The 16886-nt window shown below is 36.6% G+C and overlaps 1 protein-coding gene across 8 annotated transcripts in view; it reads left to right on the top strand.

The window, feature by feature from the left end:
• The window catches only part of ASCC3 (activating signal cointegrator 1 complex subunit 3), a 267877-nt gene that overhangs the window by 36201 nt on the left and 214790 nt on the right, over positions 1-16886 (top strand). For all 8 annotated transcript variants that reach the window (XR_013921970.1, XM_080341877.1, XM_080341876.1 and 5 more), the window contains 4 exons: positions 7273-7393; positions 10079-10286; positions 11042-11183; positions 11752-11877. Coding sequence is in view for 7 of the 8 variants with exons in the window: in XM_080341877.1 (XP_080198003.1) it covers positions 7273-7393; positions 10079-10286; positions 11042-11183; positions 11752-11877 (597 nt within the window). In the remaining variant the exon portion in view is untranslated. The remainder of the gene's footprint in view (positions 1-7272; positions 7394-10078; positions 10287-11041; positions 11184-11751; positions 11878-16886) is intronic.

Below are 16886 nucleotides of genomic sequence, written 5' to 3'. Positions count from 1 at the left end.
TTTTTTAATGTAAGAAGAATACTAAAGAGATATCTCTAATAAAAACTGATAGGAAAGTAAGCAGGTAAGACAACAGTTTTAAGCCTATTAAGCAATATTTGCATATGCTTTCAATGTGATAGTCTGGTTTTTTGAGTCTTGTTATAAGATTATTTTTTTTTTCTCATGTAAGTGATCAGGGGTTTAACTTTAGGTTTCATTTTGATTTAAAAGACATCTGAACAGGTACCTGTAGGCTGAGTCTTCTAAGAAATTCATTTTCATGTTTTAATACTTGTTTCAGAAGGGTTTTTTGCTGTGATTCATTTATCTCTACTAGTGTGTAGTTGAAGTAAAACTGTATAGTGATCTGTGGATACAGAAATACAGAAATAGAGGGTATGCCAATGTGCTGAGGAGAGACGGTGTTAAAAAGTATAATTGGCTGTGTCTTTATTTGCACATTGAACTTTTACACCTGGACTGAAAACGTGTTCCGGGCTGAAGATTTCCAGCACTGCTTGTTGCACTGCAAATGTAGTAATGACATTAGCAACCGAAAGTTGAATGTTAAGGAAGAATTTGTCATAAATGCATTATATTTGTGCAAATATCTTTCCCAAGGACAATGTTATATGAAAACTTTTCCATCAGCTTTCTTACTCAGCCTTCTGTCTTTGGGGGTTTCTTAGAATTTTTCTGCTTTTATCTGCCTGTTTATAACTTTGTATTTAGTTCACCATTTTCTTCTGATTGTCGACTGAAAGTAAAATTCAAAACTAACTGATTTCACTGACAGACCCTTAAGATCTCTCTGATGACAAGTAGTAGCTTGTCATTCATCCCCATGAAGCTGCCACTTGGTTCCATTGGAGGCTGCCTGGGAGCCAGGTGCTCCTTGTCCCATGAAAATGCCTGTCCATGGGCATGGCTTTCTGTCATATCTGACCCCAGTGGTTGCTGAGGTTGTGATGTGAGAATCTTCCAGGCCTAGTACTGAGGAATAGTGATCAGAAATGCATTTTGCATACATGCAGTTTATCAGCTATTATCTTCAAAGTGCTTGAAGTACCCGGTGACTGTGAAGTCAGTGCACTTAAACTGAGCTTGCTAAGATTCTGGGCAAGTTTCCTAGGTGGAAATGGTTCCTAGGACTGGAAGATCATTTCTGGATAGGTGGACCTAATATGCTTGGCTGTATATTCAAAAATTCAAGGCTTGAAAAAGGAAAAGCAGATCTGAGAGCTGAATGACTTTCTCACATGCTTAACATCTGTTTTTAATAACAATGGTAAGATGCTTTGTCTGGTTTGTCTTGTTTTAATCAACCTATAAAAACATGAAAATACAGAACATCTGAGATCTGTTTTTAAACCAAGTGTTCTTCTGTAATCTTCAGATATAAGAGGTGCTGAGAGTCCATTACTTTTCAGTAGCACAATAACAATAAGCAGTCAGTTCCATCCATGAAGTTTGTGTTCATTTTTCTTATTCACTTCTATCTGCAATGTCTTTGTTTTTGTTACTGAATCTTTTAAGCAACAGCTAATATGAATTTTTCTGTCTGTACTCTTTGGGTACTATATCCAGGCAGCTTTTATAATAAGCCTGTAAGCCAAGGAAAAAGTAATGTTTTTCCTGTAATTTTTGAAATGAAGAAATCATTTCAATTACTTAAAAGCTACTAGAACAGAAGAAACTTGATTGTACTATGAAGATGATTTTTCCATGCTGTTTGAAGACTGTGCCTTGTAAAGCAAAAATCATTTGCAAACAAGCCACGAAGTGCAGGCATAGCAATTAGTTGTGTAGGTGGTACTCTGGAACCTAGACCAGCTGTTAGGCTTCACAGGTAGAGAGACACAGAGGACAGGCACTGGTTGACAGATTTGGGTTTCTGTTTCAGTTATTGCTGCAAAGCACTACTTAGTACTAAGACTCAAGCAAGGTACAAGAACTGTTCCTAGTCTATTTTTGTTTACACTGGAAAAACAAAATATACTCTGAGATTTATAGGATCCCTTCCCACCTCATAGAAGATGCAGAAATGAAAATGCCCTTGTGATGGCAGATTGTTTATTATGTCAAAGTAATGCTCCCAGTTCTGTACTCCATATTTGAGATTACACTAAGGACATCCAGAACTCCTTGTGAATTGTACCTTATAGAATTGAGAATCAAACAGTAGCTGCTTAACATTCAGAGTAAAACCTAGTTTCAATCTTGAGCTGTGAGTTCAACAATAAAGTTGTACTTTTAATGGCTGAGCCTTACTTGCATCTCACTGGGGTTCAGCCTCTTGCTTGTTACCTGCTCTGGCAGGTAGACTGCTGTCTGTCTGCAAGACTTCTGTCTGTGAATCCTTGCTTTTGCCATGTAACTAGTATATGTTCAGTAGAAATCATTAGCATGGGAACCCTGCCTCACCTTTTTAATGCAATATGACACATCTTGTCCTTTGGTTCCTAGATTGATTACTCATTACCCTTCCTTCCAGGTATTAGGGTATGCACATAAAATGAAATGTAAAAATCATTCAAACAAATATGAGTGACCATATATCACACTCATCTACGCCTTTATGGTTACTGAGTAGTAGCTGAAGTCATGTTGGACCTTTATTATTGAAGGCAGTCAGGGCTGCCTTTTGGGCACAATCTGTTGCTTCAGGGAACGTAAAAGTTTGGCTGGTATTCAAGATACTGCTGATTGACACACAGCCTCTCCCAGCTGTTGCCTGCTGTCTAGTTTATATCATAACTCAATAAAAAGGCAGCTATTAGCATTCACTAGATTCCTCTGCCTGTTGTCAGGGTCTTGGACATTGACTTTTCAGGCCAGAATGTATAATAATGCATCAAATCCAAAATTTTTGCACTTATACTGAATACAGATGAATACAGAATTATGCCACTGTGCCACTTTCTGTGTCAGATGCCTCACAGATTTTTGCAAACAGGATTGCACAGATGTTTTTTCCTACCAGGCTATCCTGAAAGAGCCATGATCTCAGTAACTATTGGTCTGAGAACTCCTTTTTTTCCTCTTCTTTTTCTTTCTTTCTTTTTTTTTTTTTTTCCATGCGGTCTTACACATTATTTAATGTTTCTTCCATCAACCCTTTGAAGTCATTAACAGCGTTCAAGTTGCAGTGCCAGTAACATGGGTCTGCCATTCAAACCCACACCATCTTTATTTCAGGCATAAATTTCCCTATTGTGCCCTTTTTGGACTGGACACTTGAGATGAGCGGCAGAAGCTCAGGATGTTAGAAATAAGTCTGATGCTAGAAAAGCGTTGAAAATATTTCCAAAACCTTTCTGTGAACTCTGGTAGTTTCTTCATTAAAAGTTCCCATTAAGCTGCCATCAATGTGGTCCCCAGCCTTACTGTCCTTCTAAGATTCATTGCTTCTAGCTGGCATTTGAATGCTAAAAATTTAATCTCACGGACTGTTAGACTGGATACGACCCTGCGAACTCCTGGGTTTGATTAATGGAAGGTATGTTTCATTTGGAATGAAAAATAATAATTAGCTTCTTAAGTCACCTGGATTGCTAGGAGTGCATTGCAGTTTTTCAATTTGTCTTTTCTTCTCTAGAAGAGAAAGCAAAATGTTTAGAAGCATGATGCTGTATCCAAAATGTTGTCTCAACAGCATAAAACCTTTGAATAAGTTCTGCTTCTCTGTAGTAAATATGAAAAAATTCTGTGCAGCTTACACTGTATACACTGGGGTTAGTGCTTCCTCATGTGGAGAGCCTTAAGAGTAGATGGGATTGACAACTTGCCTCATAAATTATTGAGCTTTCCATTTTACATGAATTGTTACTTTGCCTTTCTTTTGCTATTCTTTGTGGAGTTTGATTCTTCATGGACATATTCTGCGAAGTAGTAGGGCAGCCGTCTTAAACAGCACCACAAGGAAGCCTGTTCTGTGCATTAGAAAATGGCACAGCTTCCCATGACAAGTAATGCATTTCCTTTTTTTGTAAATGAACATGTAAAGCAATTTTAGCAAGCAGACACTTCAATGTTGTGCCTTCAGCAGAACACCCAAGCATGAGGCTGAACTGGGGTGGGCAGGACTATTCAAAGAATTAATAGGTCCTGGAGCATGTTGTGGATTTTGCTCTCTTACGGCTAGTTCAGCCACTCCAGCCTGTGTTGGTAACTTCAATTTATACCATCAAAAAATTAAAAAAAACTACTATAGGAAAGATACATCTTGGTGAAAGAAGGATGCTTTATTTCACGGTCAGATGTTTTCTTGCCTTGAAGCTTCATTTCTCCCAGTAGACATAAGGCAGTTCAACACAGCTCCTAATTTTCTCTTCCTTTCTCTTTGATTTATACAATCAACCTGTCACTATAAAGTGTAAGTGCTTTCTAGTGTAAGATTGACAGTAGTAGTGCGGTGGTTACGTTGTACAAACTTTGGCCCACAATTATTTGGGTAGTGTGACTATTAACATTAAAAATGTAATTATTGTAATTCTTACACTGGAAAGGTGGTGGTGAGGTGTGGTGGTGCTGGTGTTTTGGGTTTTTTTGTTTTTTAAGAAAGCATATTTTGTTCTATTTCTGAAGATGTCAGGCTCAGCATTCACTTTACTGAGGTCGGATCCAAACAAGTGATGTTTTCTCTCCAACTCATGCCAGTTTTCATGACTCACCGTAAGGCACAGGTGTTGCTTAGATCTTTAATGATGTCTATTGTTATAGAAGTTCAGGTAGTTGTTTAATTCATTGATTAATTTGAAAATTAGGCTTAAAAACTTCAATGAGTGTCCAGGCTTTTCTGAAATGGTAGAACGGTGTATAAATGCACGCTGACATGTTTTTTAAAGCCAAAACAAATGAGAAGGTGAAGAATTGCACTTTGAAACAGCAGCATTCTGTGGTAGTTCTTAATACCTTAATTAGGAAGCAGTGAACACATCTGATTAATAACATATTGGTCTTACAGGTCCTCAAGCTTAGTTATTTCTGCCCTTTGCAAACTTTTTCTACCCTTGCCACTGCTTCTACCGTTAGTGGTAGGTGGGTGGCAGTTCTTGCTCTTTTATCTTACTCTCCATCTCTCAGCAATTCTGTTTAGCTCTCAGTGGTTGATTTCCACCCATGATCTCTGGCAGGTTTCTAGTGGCTGTGGGGTGCATCTTGTCAATAAGAACAGGTCATTGATTCTCGTCTTCTGAATACTTTAGCTTTTTTGCCTCAGTATTGAACAAAGAGCTCAGTCTGTCTTAGCTGTTTAGCTTGTTCTGCAAACCTCCTTCCTTTTCAGACAGCAGCGAGATTACTTAGGTAATATAGACAGTTCTCAAACTGCTGGTAGTAAATGAAGACCACACTCTGTCCAGTGGCCAAGAAGGCAAAATGGAGTGACCTTCACCACATGAGCACTGCAGAGTCTGTGATGTGTAACTGTCTATGGGTTTGCTTCTCTTTGACTGGAGAGTTTGGCTGTATGGAGAGTAGGATCTGCAGTTTCACATTATCCCTCTTCTTTTGGGCCTCTGGCTCACTGGAGATGGTCTAAGTGATAGAGTTTTACTTCATGACCTCTGGCCATGAAGTAGAATGCATCAATCATGTAACATTACTGCTTCTTTGTACAGCTATGCTGTTCTAATATGTTTAAATAGTTTTGATATGGATGGGATTTTTTTTTTCAGAACATACTGGGAAAGCAGGAGTGGAGAAATATCTTCGTGTTCCATAAAGCAATGTCATCTATTTCCCCATCAAAACTCATATTTTATGATAGATGCTTTTCTAGCTTGTTCTTAACAGCTTCCAATTAGAGACATGCTTTGGAGTCCTGTGCAGAGCTGAAGGTCTATGTTAGATATTTTAGAGATAAAGTGGTGTTTGCCTTCTGGGGTAATGGGGTGGTGATGTGTGTTTGTTTTGGTTTGGAGTGGTTTTTGGGGGATAACATGTTAAGACTAAATATGCTTACATTGTGTGCTGCCTTGGTGAGAAGCTAGATTAAGCCCAAATCTGTTTGAATTGAAAGCATTTTGTTTCCTCATTTTGCTGGTGTTCCATAGTCAACAGGACCTTAGCAAACTTGAAGCAAGCTTGTATTCAGTTCTATCTACAATTAAGCTATTTCAAATACACTTCATGTTGCTCCTTGGAAAAAATACCTTCTTCTCAAATTTACAGGTACTAATTTACCACTTTCTTTTGAAATATAGAAACAAGGTCATCTTATATCTTTAGATAATGTTAGCTAAAATGTGGCAGTAAAGTGACAGTGAATATCTATGTAAAAGACAAGAACTAATGATCACTGTTAGTAAAGGCTAGATAAAAAGAAATCCATCACGGCTTCAGATACTTGACAGCAGAATTGATGTCTAGCCAGCAGTTCCCTGTTCTGTATTTTTGTGGTTTGTTCTTTCTATCTGAGTATACAGTTTTCTATTTGTCCATATTTATTGCATTTTTTTTTCAGACCGCTTCTCCAATTTGCCATCACTGGTTACTCTAATGAAAGAAATACAGGACTTTATAAATTTCAGAGCTGTTATTGCATGGTTTCTGCAAACTCTGCCATCACTGTACTAATTTGCACAAACCTTATGCTTTTCATAGAAACTCTTTTTCATTTTTAAATGACAGCTTATATAATGGAGTACAGATTGACATGAAAAAAAAAAGGGATCATTGATCTGATGCCCTTAGCACAGTTCAAAATTTTGCAAATATATGAAGAGGCAGTGTAAAGTTATTTCAAGGTGTTCCCAGAAGGCAGTAGTCACAGACAATCACAGAAAAACTCTGTTAGGGAGTTGGCAAATTTAATAGAGGACAGAAAGAGACCTCTCCCTCATTTTTATAGTTAGAACAAAAATACTTGAATCCTATGGTACCAAAGTCTTACTCTTTTGTAGAACATCACATCAAATTAGATCATAACTTTTATTCTTACCTGATACCTGAAGTTGTGTGAGCAGTATTAGCAGCAAAGTTAAAGAGCACTAAGGAGAAACTGCCTTGTTTAACTTTTTAGAAGTTGAAAAAAAAGGAGAAAAGTTGTTTTAAGCGGTATTAGAAATCAAGAGTGGATTTTTAGTAACTTACTGCTCTTCTGTAATGCTTTGATTTTTGACAAAATAATTTTACATAAGATGTACAGGTAAGTGCTTTTAATGTTTTAGATGGGGTTTTTTTTATGTTTCTTGGAAATGAAGTTCATTAATTGGTTTAAATATTGCAGTCCTATTTATAAATTTACATTAATTTGGACGACTACTTATTACTTTGTTTTCTTTTTAGTTATTTGAGCTGCTAGGCCCTGAAGGGCTCGAACTCATAGAAAAGCTCCTGCAGAACAGATCTCTGATTCTAGAAAGGTCTTTGACTTGTCCAAATGATAACAGGTTCCAGACTCTGCAAGGTAAGTGACTACAAAATTTTTATTCCAAACCAGATAAAAAGTAGATTTCTAACTATTCAATTATATTTCAAACAACAGTAGTGTGTGTCTGTATTTAAAAAGCAAACTGAAAGAAGAAAAAGGGGATTATATTTATATGGGCTTAAACAAAACTCATTATTTCGTTATACCGAGGGAAACATATGTATTTCATATATTTATTTATTCTTCAGCTGCCTGTGGGCATGTGTAATTTTTAAATATATCAACTGTTGCACTGTATCTGTTTTAATGGATTACTCTGGAAATAAGCTGATCTTTGGTTATTCCTCTTCTGCTTTCCTGCTTACTCTGTACTGCTGTACTGTCACCAAGTGCAGGTCTTGGGAAGCAAAAGCACAATAACAACCACTTTCAAAAAAATAAAGTTGAGCTTAAGTATGGAGAGGGAAAAAAAAGGGTTTCAGGTTTTATACTGTGATTTTTCTTTTTGTAAGAGAAATTGCCTGCATAGACTAATTCTTTTAAAATCTGTTTTACAAATTGCAGTTAGAAACAAATCTTCTCACTTTCTTCTCTGACAAAAATAAATCTGATTGTGAATGGGTTGTGCCTTGGGATAAATCGTCCATGAACATAGCAGCATGCAACTCATTGCATCTTCATGGCATATGGATTTAGGAAAATGTGAATAAAGCTAGTAATGGGGGACTTGTGTATCCTTACAATAATTTTAAAATGAAAATAATCTATTTTTAATATGTTTATCTTAAATGTTATATAGGCAAATATTTAAAGCTCACCTCTTATTGTCCTGATAGTTAACTAACTTTTTTCTGATGAGTTTAGACTTTATCTGTTCATTATTTCAAAGTGAAATGTCTTGCTACCAGTATAACAAGATTTTGTGTCTTGGTGTTTTTTTCCTTATAAAAAATAATGTGAAATACATTCAAGAGAAACCGAAGTATTATAGTTTTTCTCCCATGTGCAGATTTCTGTTACACAAATATTTTCTTCTCACTTAGCAGCAGTAGTGTTTTGGAAGCTTTTATGAATTTATTCTTCATTATGCCATCAGTAAAATCTATTACAGCAATTTTTGCTAAAATATGGAGGAAGAAAATTTTGAGTGTTGTGCTTTTGAGAGAGTAGGAAGGCATTAGTGATTGTATGTTTTTTTCACTGATGGGAGAACCCTTCTTTCACTGTGGTAAAGAAGTGAGTGTTATTTGAGTATCTTCTCTGAGATTGAAGATGCTATGCCTCAGGTTCAGTTGATTAATTTTAATAAGACTTTTTTCTTTTAAATTGTTCAAAATCATATTTATAATACGGATTGAAGTTTTATCTTTCCGGAATTGCATTTGGGGAAGAGAATCATTTGTGTCTGCAGAAATTTAGTCAACTTTGAGTGATTTGTGTCTTGAGAAAATAAGCACAAGTCAAGGAACCGTATGTGTACTTCGTTTTTGTATCATGCTCTATTATTTGACTGTTTGTTATGTAATTTACTTCCACAGCAGTAAAGGTGATTGTTCTGCTTATCAGACATCAAGTTAACAGTTCTTTGCCCTAGTGTGTTCAGTCTGAATTAAATTTAGTCAGGAAATTGCATCCATTGTTGTCCTCTTAATGCGAGAGCGAGCTAAAGCTACAGATAGGATGCTTTTAATGTGGACTTTTTGACAGTTTGTTAAAATTTTGTCAATGTTAAATAACAAGTTATAGCCACCTTATCCAGTTTGCATGTTGTGAGATGGAGGAGTTTCTCTGTCACTGTTGGTGAAAACTAACTGGCACAAATAGTTCAAAACATCAGTCAAGTGGGTTGTTTATTCGATGAAAAAAAAAAATGACAAGTTTTTGAGTTTGACTGCAAAAGTACATATGAAACATAATTGAAAATTTTGAAAATAGAAGTTTAAACCCACTGATATAGTTAGAAACCAAACAAATCTCTCCACCTCACTGCAGATAAAACACTTGGTTGTGTCTCTGGTTTTGGCCAGTAATGGCCTCGGCAGGGCAGATGTGACTGGGATTTTTTTGGGTTCTTGCTCCCCTAGATTTATTGTTTACTGTAATTGTTTTGTGGTTCTGTCTCTTCTTGATTCAATCCTGCTGCTTATCCACATAAAGGGAAGGAGTCCTTGTGGTTGTATAGAATAGGATTTCTTTTCTTACTTGTTTAGAGAAATTGCATTCTGAGTGTACTTTCAATACAATCACATTATCTAGTAAATATGCACTAATTGTTATGTAAAGAGGCTCTTTGAAGAAAACAGCCTGTTTAATCTGTTTTCACACCATTCTATTCATCGGTGTATACATGTAAGAGGAGAGATAAATGGCATTTCCACTGATGAAGTTATCATAGATAAAGAAAAGAAAAAAAAGCCCTTCTTTTTGCTGCTAGCCCATCTTCTTTCTTTGGGATAAAGAACTTCTGTTTGCTTAATGGTAACTTTAAACATCCTACCTTTGGGACATGAGCTGGTGGTACTTTTAGATTTTTCTGAGGCCAGTCATCTGCACTGTCATCTAAATAAAGCTAAACTATCTTTAAAAGCACATACCCTCCTTTGTTCCCCCACAAGAAAACAAAAAAAAACACCTCAAAACCCAGATGTTTAGAAGAAAACTGAGGTAAACAAAGGTGAAATTCAGTACTTATGGAGATGCATACCTGTTATCTTATTGCAGAACAGCGCAAGAAGTTTATGGCAGAAAATGCTAAGCCCAATTATGGTTGTCAAGTTACAATTCAGTCTGAACAAGAAAAGCTGTTAATGAAACAATATCGTCGGGAAGAAAAGCGAAATGCTAGAAAAGAAAGACAAGCTGGGGAAGATGGAGAAGTTTCTGGAGAAGGAGTAATGTGCTTTGATCCCAAAGAGCTGCGGATGCAAAGGTAATAAATGCCAAAAGTTGAAAAACGCTGCTGTTGTAATTGCTACTTCAACATATCATTATAGTTTGTATTCTTTTAGTTTGCTTTGGTGATTTGGTGGTTCTAACCTCAAGTCATATTTTATTACAAGTTTAGATTTTTTTTTTTTTAATATGAAACCTAATTTTCAGGTAAAGAAAGCAGCGATCTGTTTAATGAGAATCTTCTTGGTCTCATCAATGTGGGCTGGAAATGCAGATTAGAGGAGCAGGCTATCTTTCTTAGTTCATGTACACACACTGCTTGTTTAAGATTTTTGAAGTCTGTACTAAATCTATCAGAACTATCTTTCTTTTTTTCCCTCTCGAGATTAATGGGTACTATTTTCCATGTTGTCAGCTAAAGGTAGTGGGAGGAATAGAGGCGGGAGAGTGTAAGGAGCAAATAAGCTGTTATGTTTTGTATTGAGAAAAATGTAGCGGGACTGGTATTTAACTGTGAATACATGTGGCTGTATTGCTTAAAAAGAGGCAACACTTCATTTACGAAACCCTTGCACTTATTGGATTGAGCTTTTGATTTTTATCTAAACAATGTACTGTACAGACTTGGTTTAACTGATACCAGAGAATAACAGTGTAAAATTCCTTTGTTAATTATTTTATGCAATATTTTTCCTTACATTTCCACCACTCTTGCTCTAATATACCACATTCAGTCATTGTGATGGCTGCCTAAAATGGGCAGAATTATTACAGTTATTTTTCTGCTCACAGGGAACTGGCACTTTTGAATGCTCGAAGTATGCCGGTCCTAGGTAGACAGAGAGAGATGGACTTTGAAAAAATTCACTATCCACATGTTTATGATTCCCGAGCTGAAGCAATGAAAACATCAGCATTCATTGGGGGTGCAAAGGTATGTGCTTGGTGCATGACCCTTCTTGAACAGTACATGTTTCCCAGCGAATAATGTACAGCAGGGTTCCCTTTGTTCTCTTAGAGATTCTCCTCCTTATCAGAGTCCAATGTATGAAGCAGTGCTTCTTTGCAGAAGAGTTTAAACACTTCTGTATATTTTGGTTTTATTTTTACTCTGGAAGAAAGAATCTAAAATTATGTATTTGTTTTTATTTCTAGGGTCATTTAATTATTTAAGATACTATTTTTATCTTTGTATTGTTTTGAAACCATTGAATTGACTTTAGAATTTTGTAAAGCATTCATTTTGTTATTATTGGCTTTTGAATTATAATAAAATGGAGTTATCTTTTTTTGTCTTTTTGGAACCATTTTCTGAGTAGTAAAATTGATTACTTTCCATTTTGGGGCTTCAGTGGTATTTATGAAATGAATCAGTGAGAATTGCTTTTCTTTTGGATTCAATTTTTGAAGGAAAGTGATGAACCATTGTTTAAAGTGGGTTATATTTAATGACAATTTCTGTTTTCATATTTTCAATTAATTTTCCTGTAATACTGTTTTAGGTGTTCTTACCAGAAACAGTTCAGAGAGAAAACAATAAAATGTATGAAGAGGTGAAGATCCCCCATAGTGAACCAATGCCTGTTGGTATTGAAGAGAAAATAGTTTATATTAAAGACTTAGATGAGGTGAGTAAACCATTTCAAAGATACTAAGTTAGTTATTGCTTTATATTACAAAATCTAAGTGAAAATATTACTAATTCATGCTGTGGTTTGTGATGTGTAAATGCACCCAGTTAGTTTCTTCGCTGCTAGTTATTTGTTGAGGATTGTAGTTCAGTGATATAATCCCTTCATGATGACTCAGATGGAAGAAATTCCTGCTCTAAACTACATTTTCATAAGTTGCAATTCTCAGTTCCTTTGGCATTACCTGTGCAGCTCTTTATGGTTTTGAGCTGTGACCCAGATCATTAAAATGAAAAGATGATGATGGCGATTCTGTTCTCTTTCTGGAGACTGTGTGGAGACGTGAGCCCAGACTTCTGTGTCTTGCCTTGCGCAGATTGATTTGGAACTGCACAGCGTTATTGTGCAGTTGATGAGTCTAGTCTTACAGTGTGATGAGTTGTGGGCTTACTGAGTGATGCTGTTACAGAATGTGTAGGGTGCAAAACTTTCTAGAATAGTGCTTCTTTAAGCAGAAAAAGGCAAATTATTAGCAAAACTCTGATGTCAGAAAGTAGAGGACAGAGGGGAAAAATGCAAGTAAAACTTTTAACCATTTTAAAACGGTGAAAAACTGAGGTAAGGGAACTAAATTTGTTGTTAGTATTTACAGTCTAGAACTTGCAGTTCTCCATCATGTGTATCTGCCCGCTCCTCATTTTATATGACAAATCTGTTGGTGAATTGAAAGTTTTGCTATGGATTTCAACAGGGACATAAAGAGCAAGCTGTATGTGCATCTGAAGAAGGTTTTATTTTTCTTAGCAATTCAGCAGCATACAACATGGAAAAATGTTTCCCACTTTTTTGCCTGTGGGAAAACAGGAAAGAATGTAAATCTAATATGGTTACCCAAACCACTTTATTGGGATTCTGAGTAAACATTATGGCTCACATAAAGATTTAACTCTTTTAAAATAGAAGACAGTTTAATTTTAGAATCGGAATCTGTTTTTTTTCTGCTTGGATGATGGTACTTGGTGTCATGTTTATGAAGTGACTAACAGCTTAAGTAGGTAGAAAAGTTGAACCACTGCAGCTGTAAAATGTGACTTTTTATATGACAATTTTCAGCATGACAGCTTTTTGCAATGAAATGTCCTTCTCCTAAGCTAAATACTACCTACTAATCTGTAAGCTTTTTGCAAGAAGTACCAATATTTCAAGAGACAATAACTTTTTTTCAGGAAAAAAATATAGTTCAGACAGAAAAATAAATATCTAAAATAAATGGTTTGAAGATTTTTACTCATATGACATTTAAAAATAAATGTTACAAAATGCATCAGTCATACATATTTCACAAATAATTAATCTCCTTTGTAGGTTGCGTATCATCGAGTTATACTTTTCAGTTTTACACTGAAATTCGGAACTAGAAACAATCTTCAGAACATTTCCATGTTTCCTATTATAGGACATCAAGCAGGAGTGTCAACAACAAATACAATTTTGAATGTTTGAATACTTATGCATTTAATTCCCACCCCCAACCTTGGTATCAGTTAGCAGCAAAAGATGACAAATTTTGAATAGTTTTTCCAGTTTCAGGACTGATCAGACTCCCATTTCTGTGAGTGTGACTCAGATTTCAATCCTGCTGAATAACACCTTTATCGAGTAGAGACTGACATTGCCAGTGTGTGTATTGTGTAAGATAGGCTTGCTCAAGTAGTGTCTTGGTTAGCGCAAAATTCCTTTTTACTTTCTCTGTATGGCTGTTCTAGATATATGAGTTCATAAAATCTTTGTTGATGCTTAAAACTTTTGCCAATAAACTCTAGTCAATTTAGAGGGCAAGAAGTTTTTCTGTCAATTTGGTTTATTCTCTTTTGGTGAACTAGTATAAGCAAATGCAGCAAAAATATGATTGCAAGATTACCTAAAATATTAATGGACTTACAAAGAGATGTGACAGTAAATGTAGATAGTTCAGAGCAGCATCTAAAGTCATCATGAGGAAATTGAGAGTTTTGTTACTATTGACTATTATGAGATGCTATTAGTAGTAGGGTTTTGTTGTAAGACGTTGAGTTGGTCTAAACATACAGATTAAGGTACTCATGCTGCTTAATGAGTCAATATACATGCAGCCCATAATAATAAAGGTCTCCAGGAAAAAAAGCTCAGAGCAATGAAATGGTCTATTTTTGCCATTACAAGGGTATTTATCACACAGGTCTCAAAGCACTTGCTGTTTTATGGAGAAATCCTGATGGGTTTAAAAATGATAAATATTCTTATTCCTTTGAGTTTATTTGATTAGTTTTCACCCGTTCTCCATTTCACCAGCCCCATTTCTATTATACTTTGGCGAGTTTCTTACCTTGCCAAGAGCCAGCTCTGGCTGTGTTTCCCTCCCCAAGGTACTAAGATCTGTTAGTCCTAGTATTCAAAGAAACAAATACTTTGCTTTTTCTGAGGTGTTTCACCTTGTAAAATTTTCTTTTTACATCCAGAATATAGATTACTTTGCTACTTTGCAAGAACAGTTTTACTGACTTACTTTCAGGCTTAAGTATTTGAGTTCTCTTTTGCCCCAATGCCATTGTGAAGAGGAGGAGGTGGGACAGGTCAGAGCCCCTGGTGCTTAGCACAGTTGGGTAGGGGGAGTCCTCCCTGAGCTCTGAAAGCTGTGGGGTGCCAGCCTATTGGGGAGAGACATAAACTGCTGATAACCTCTCTGAAGCTACTTTTCTACACAATAATAAGACACGGTGATCCCCTTCATTATGCTCATAAATATCTCAAGGGTGAGTGTCAAGAAGATGGGACCAGACTCTTTTCAGTGATGCCCAATGGTAGGATGAGGGGGCAACAGACACAGACTGAAGCACAGGAGTTTCCATCTAAACATGAGGAAAAACTACTGTGAGGGTGCCAGAGCACTGGAACAGGCTGTCCAGAGGCATTGTGAAATCTCCTTCTCTGGAGACATTCAAAACCCGCCTGGATGCATTCCCATGCAATCTGCTCCAGGTGAACCTGCTTCAGCAGATGTGTTGGACTAGATGATCTCCAGAGGCCCCTTCCAACCCTAACCATTCTGTGATTCATTTGCTGTGTACATTCTTGGTAATAATAGGTTCTCTTCTTTAAGGTCCAACTTCCTTTTGCTTGCTGTCACAGCCTGTGATCAGATGACAGAAGACAAAACAGGTTTGCACTACAGAAAACTTTGACCTTTCCATCTGAACATGTACCCTCTGAAACTTGAGGGACATCTGTGGAACATACAGGTCATTGCTTCAGGTACAGAGTGCAGCTTTTTTTGTACAACTAAAAAATTTCCTGGGCCTTTTCCTAGGCTCTTCTTCACTTGGTAACTACCTTGCCCAAGTGTGGAGAGGGTAGCTAGTCAGGAGAAGTACTGTAGAGCTGACTTTCTAGTTTGTGTTGTAGTGGGAAGCTTTTATTTAGATTTGATTTATGAGAAGCTTTTTAATGTCTGGTGCATATTTATTTTTAAGGGAAAGAAATTTATATGCTATCGATTATATAAAGAATCTTACATCTTGGTTTGAAAATTTCCAATGGTACTTTTGCTCATTCAAGGTTAATAACCTGAGCTGCTTTAGTTTTCCCAAAGGACTGCAAAGAAGTAAACTTCACTCTGAACTGTGACCAATAAGAAAAAGCATGAGAACAATAGTAGCAATACCAAATAAAATCAGTTCTTCACAAATAGTTTGTATTAGGTATATTGACGAGAATGGGTTTGAGAATGTACAGACCAAGAAGATGTGCTTATATAGCTAAGAGACTGAATTTCACAGGCAAAGTATTTTTAGAAAATGCAGCTGGTAGTAGCTTAAGTATTCAAACAGGCAGTGGAGGGGGCAGTCAGTGTTGGTGCAGAGACTAAGGACAAAGAGTCTTCGTTATTCAACTTAATATTTATGCTGCCTAGCAGATCAAAATTCTGCTATTCAGCTACTGGTTTACGTTTGTGTCACCTCTGTCTTTTAACAGACAAAGGAGGTCTATAAGAGAATTTGCAAGGTACAGGCATAGCATACTGCTGATAGTGAAACTAAATTGTCAAAAAGTATGTATAGACTCATTTTTTTTATTTGATTCTTTTGTACAAATATAAGGCAAAATGACAAAACTTCTATGAACCAACACAAAGGGAGCAGCAGTGCCTTAAACTGGCACAGGCATTAACAGGAGGTTCTTATTTGTAGGACTGGCAATGTAACCAGAGTGCACCTTCTGCTGCACTTCAGGATAAAGAGATAACACATTTTAGCTAGGTTTGGCACTATATTATATCAAATCTTATGGCTAGTATTTTCAAAGTATTTAGTTTAGTTAGAACTTCCTTGGAAAGTATCAGAGCTTTTCTGAAGAGTTTAACGTCATGATTAGTTAAATTATTCCACAGACAGATTTTTCTACAATGTCACGGAATCAGCATCTGGAAGAATCCAGATATGAAGATGAAACTCATGATACAAACTGATACAAATCCAAAATTTTGTAGCTAGCTTTCCTACCTAGTCCCATTAGCCACTGCAAATCACAGAATCACAGAATGTTAGGGATTGGAAGGGACCTCGAAAGATCATCTAGTCCAATCCCCCCACCGGAGCAGGAACACCTAGATGAGGTTACACAGGAAAGCGTCCAGGCAGGTCTTGAATGCCTCCAGAGTAGGAGACTCCACAACCTCCCTGGGCAGCCTGTTCCAGTGCTCTGTTACCCTCACTGAGAAGAAGTTCCTTCTCAAATTTAAGTGGAACCTTTTGTGTTCCAGTTTGAACCCATTACCCCTTGTCCTACCATTGGTTGTCACCAAGAAGAGTCTGGCTCCATCCTCGTGACACTCACCCTTTATATATTCTTAAACATTAATGAGGTCACCCCTCAGTCTCCTCTTCTCCAACCTAAATACAAGGTCAGGAGTGGCCAACCTTTCACAGTTCAGCAGCCGTAAAAACATAATGTAGCATCTCTCATAAACT

The sequence above is a fragment of the Nesoenas mayeri genome (genome assembly GCF_963082525.1).
Source record: "Nesoenas mayeri genome assembly, chromosome: 3".
Taxonomy (NCBI): Eukaryota; Metazoa; Chordata; class Aves; order Columbiformes; family Columbidae; genus Nesoenas; species Nesoenas mayeri.
The sequence above is the reverse complement of the archived record's forward strand: the minus strand, read 5'-3'. Positions and strand labels throughout refer to the sequence as shown.